This window comes from Solanum tuberosum, unplaced genomic scaffold (assembly GCF_000226075.1).
Source record: "Solanum tuberosum cultivar DM 1-3 516 R44 unplaced genomic scaffold, SolTub_3.0 scf00008, whole genome shotgun sequence".
Taxonomy (NCBI): Eukaryota; Viridiplantae; Streptophyta; class Magnoliopsida; order Solanales; family Solanaceae; genus Solanum; species Solanum tuberosum.
The window spans coordinates 799,857-803,506 of NW_006238934.1; the positions used below are offsets into that span (position 1 = coordinate 799,857).

Here is a 3,650-nt window from a genome sequence, read left to right on the forward strand (position 1 = left end):
CTATGAATGTTTTACTTACAAAGTCACCCAATCTATTTAATTAATTTTTTTCATTAAACTTACAAACATGAAAATTTTATTTCTTACTAAAATTTTAAAAAATAAAAAGATATTCATTTAAATCATTTAATAACTCGATCCGCTACAAATATAATATATTACCTTTTATTTTACCCCTTTTCTCCAATTGTGTGTGAATACAGCGATCTCCATGCATTATTCATAAAATATAGAAATTACAAAATTACTTTTTTAGTAAATTCAAATTTTTAGTAACAATGATACATAATGAAGGAACAAAAAGAAGTGATTAAAAAAAACTGACTTGAATTTGTTAATTATGTTTCTCCTACCGTTAAGTAAATTAAGATTTGGTCTTTATATGTTTTTTTTTTGTAAAATGCTCTTTACATGTTGTTGATTTTAGAGTGCTATAGTTAAATTAATTAATTGGTTTAAATGAATATCCTTTTATTTTTTTTAAAAAATGGTTAGAAATAAAAAATTCATGTTAGTAAATTCAGTTGAAAAAAATAATGAAATCATTAAAATAATATATTTCTAACGGATCGGGTTATTAAATGGTTTAAATAGTTAGAAATAAAAATTTCATGTTGGTAAGTTTTAATGAAAAAAATCAATTAAATAGATTGAATGACTTTGTAAGTGAAACACTCATAGTTAAGTGATTTTTGAGTTAAAAATCAAAGTTGAGTGACTTTCTGAGAAAAGAACTCATAGTTGAGTGACTTTTTGAGAAAAAAACTCATAGTTGAGTGACTTTGAAATTAAAAACCAAAGTTGACTGACTTTTTGAGAAAATAATGCATAGTTGAATGACCATATGAGATATTAACTCCATTTATTGAGTAAGGGTAAAAGTGAAAACTAGTAGTTAATTATATCTTGGTTTTCTATAATGACAACTATTTTTGACCATTTATTTTTAGTAAGGACGGCTAGTAAAATTGACTGGAAAGTGTACCTTACATTGCTATTTTTATTTTCTATAATGTTGGCTTGAGATGAATGTAAATATGGAACATGGCCTGTGAGGATTCATATAGCCGACCTCAACTTTTTTGTGACTGAAGAATAGTTATTGTTATCGAAATGATTTTTCACTAAAATCTTGAAGCAGAGGATGTGTTTGTTCTCATACCTTCAAAAGGAAAATATTTTTCTGGTTGCTGAAAAATGGTGACCATAGAGTTCATACATGCAGCACTGAAAGTGTGCAGGACAATGCTGGGAATCCTCAGCTGAGTGGCTACATCATCGACAAAAAACATGTTGTTGTCATAAATAATACAGGTGAGCTGATCACCTTGCACATCCTGTTCCTGTTCCTGTTCCTGTTCCTGTTCCATCATCCTAACGAGGTAATTTCTCAAGGGCGCCTTACAGCTCTCGTTCATACGATATATACTCTTTACACTCGGCAATGACATGTCAATTCCCTTTAATCCGTCATCCATAGAATGGAAGATGAATTCAGGATGATTGGAATAATTAGGAGTATTGTGTTGAGTATGTGCAACTATAACAGAAAAGCCTTGTGAACGAAGGATACTTCCAAGCTGCAGCATTGGTGTTAAATGCCCCTGGAGTAGGAATGGCACTAGTACTACACTCTGTTTCCTTTCTACTTTCATCTTTGCTTTCTTGGAATTTCTTTTCAATTCAAGAGTTTAGTAGTAGTAGTAGTATAACTCTCAAACTTAAAAAGTATTTGGGTTAACGTGAACCAATAGCTTTTTCTCTCATTATGTATTTGTAGTGTCCTAAGAAATTTTCCTAAAAATCTATGCGTGAATTTATGATCAAAATAAAATTTATTGACTTTCGAAATTCAAATTTTGAATCCGTCTTTGCCTGGTACTTGGTATTGAATGAGTGGTGATAAAATTGAAACTACTCACCATTTCCAATCACAAAAAGGGAGTAACAAGAGCCTCATACTGTTTGTCTCTGATATGCATGTCTTTTAGTCCAATAATTCAGTATTCATGGACCAGACAATAACATCCAGAAAAGCTGATGCGCAATGTTTTCAACATGTTTTGTTTTTTTAATCATAGTAATTCAGTTAGTTGATTATTTGAATTTTTACCTCGTTGGTGAGGGTTCAATTTCTCACCTTGTAATTTCTTTTTATTTATTATAGGGTAAGGGGTCAAAATTACCCCTCAACTTTGTTTTATTGGTTGACTTTACCCTTACCATTAAAAGCAAGTTATTTTTACCCCTGGCGTCAATAAACTTAACAAATATATCCCTCCTTGGACGGAAACCCCCAAATCAATTGAAATTACCCGATTTTAATTGAAATTATTATATTCCTTTTTTAACCCGAACCAGAACCCGCCCAGAATTTTAAGGGTTGTGCTCAAGATAATTTGAATTGGGTTCAATCTCAACCCATTCAAGCCTAACCCATTTTAAGAGAATCTCAATTGAGCCCAATTCAATCTCCAATTTCAACCCGTTTTAAAACTTTTTACTAAGATATGTTACTATATTAAAGGTATGAATTATTATCTATTTAACATATTTTAGGATTTATCTATTCATTTGTAACTTTTTTAAAAAAAATCTTGAGCTGAAATTCGAATTGTGATTATAAAAGTTAAATATCACTATGTTAAAATTACTAAGATTAATCGGGTCAAATTGGACGGGTCAAGACCCAACCCGTTTTTTAGCCCATTTAAACCCAACCCATTTGAGCCCAAAGTAAATTTGGGCGGGTCAAGACCCAACCCAATTTCTATTTCAACCCATTTTAATATCTTCAATTTCAATCCAACCCGCCCATTTGACACCCCTACTTATAAGCATAAGCTATGCATAGCCAAAACGGCCATACTATATTAATTATTCAATTTTTTTTTAAAAATCAGAATATTAGTTAGTGCTAATAAATAAAGCCATCAGCCAAGAAATTAATTGACTAGAAATTAAGTTGAAACAATCAAGTTTAAAATTTGAAAAATTGTTGGAATGCAAAGAATTGTTGAGATTGTAATAGTCTGCTAATATTTTTACTTCAATTGTTGCTTGCAAGACCATAAAGGTAACGATTGCATGCAAAAATATGGAAAAAAAGAGGAGAAAAAGATGAAGACGATCACTCAGAATGATAAGCGCTCAAGGTGCTTGACAAAAAGACCAAAGAAAAAAAAAAAACACCAAAAAGAGCACTTGTGCTCCTAATTGGATATGGAAACAGAGAGAAAAAATATCTAACAAATGGATAAAGCCATGGAGAAGATGGTGTAGTGGGTTAAAAGATTGATTCCAAGATTGCCAAATTGATTGCAGGACAACCATAGCTCTGGATACTCGAGCTCAAGCACCCTCCCCTACCGCTTTTCAGGTACAAAAGTCCTCCCTTATGGCTGCCTTCTAGACTTAAAATTTTTAATCACATTTGCAGTTACTTGTTAATGTATTAAAGAATAGACACATTATTTAACCGTGATAAGAGCTTATGCCTTTTGGTGTTTTGATGATCTCCTCACAAGTGCAGGGACCTGGTCCTCTGCAGAGTATGAATACTCGTCCAGCTGTTAAAGTGCGGTACAGCTGTAAAAGTTGTCTGCGTCAGAAAGTTGATAAAGCTGCAGAGTACTTCACCAATCAGAAGC

At 31.9% G+C, this 3,650-nt stretch overlaps 1 protein-coding gene across 1 annotated transcript in view; it reads right to left on the reverse strand.

Moving 5' to 3' along the window:
- Positions 1 to 1,790, reverse strand: part of LOC102594705 (UDP-glucose iridoid glucosyltransferase-like) — a 4,384-nt gene extending 2,594 nt beyond the window's left edge. The window contains exon 1 of the mRNA XM_006339215.2: positions 1,163 to 1,790. Within this exon, the coding sequence (XP_006339277.1) occupies positions 1,163 to 1,655 (493 nt within the window). The 5' untranslated portion in view covers positions 1,656 to 1,790. The remainder of the gene's footprint in view (positions 1 to 1,162) is intronic.
- Between the last annotated feature and the right edge of the window lie 1,860 nt (positions 1,791 to 3,650).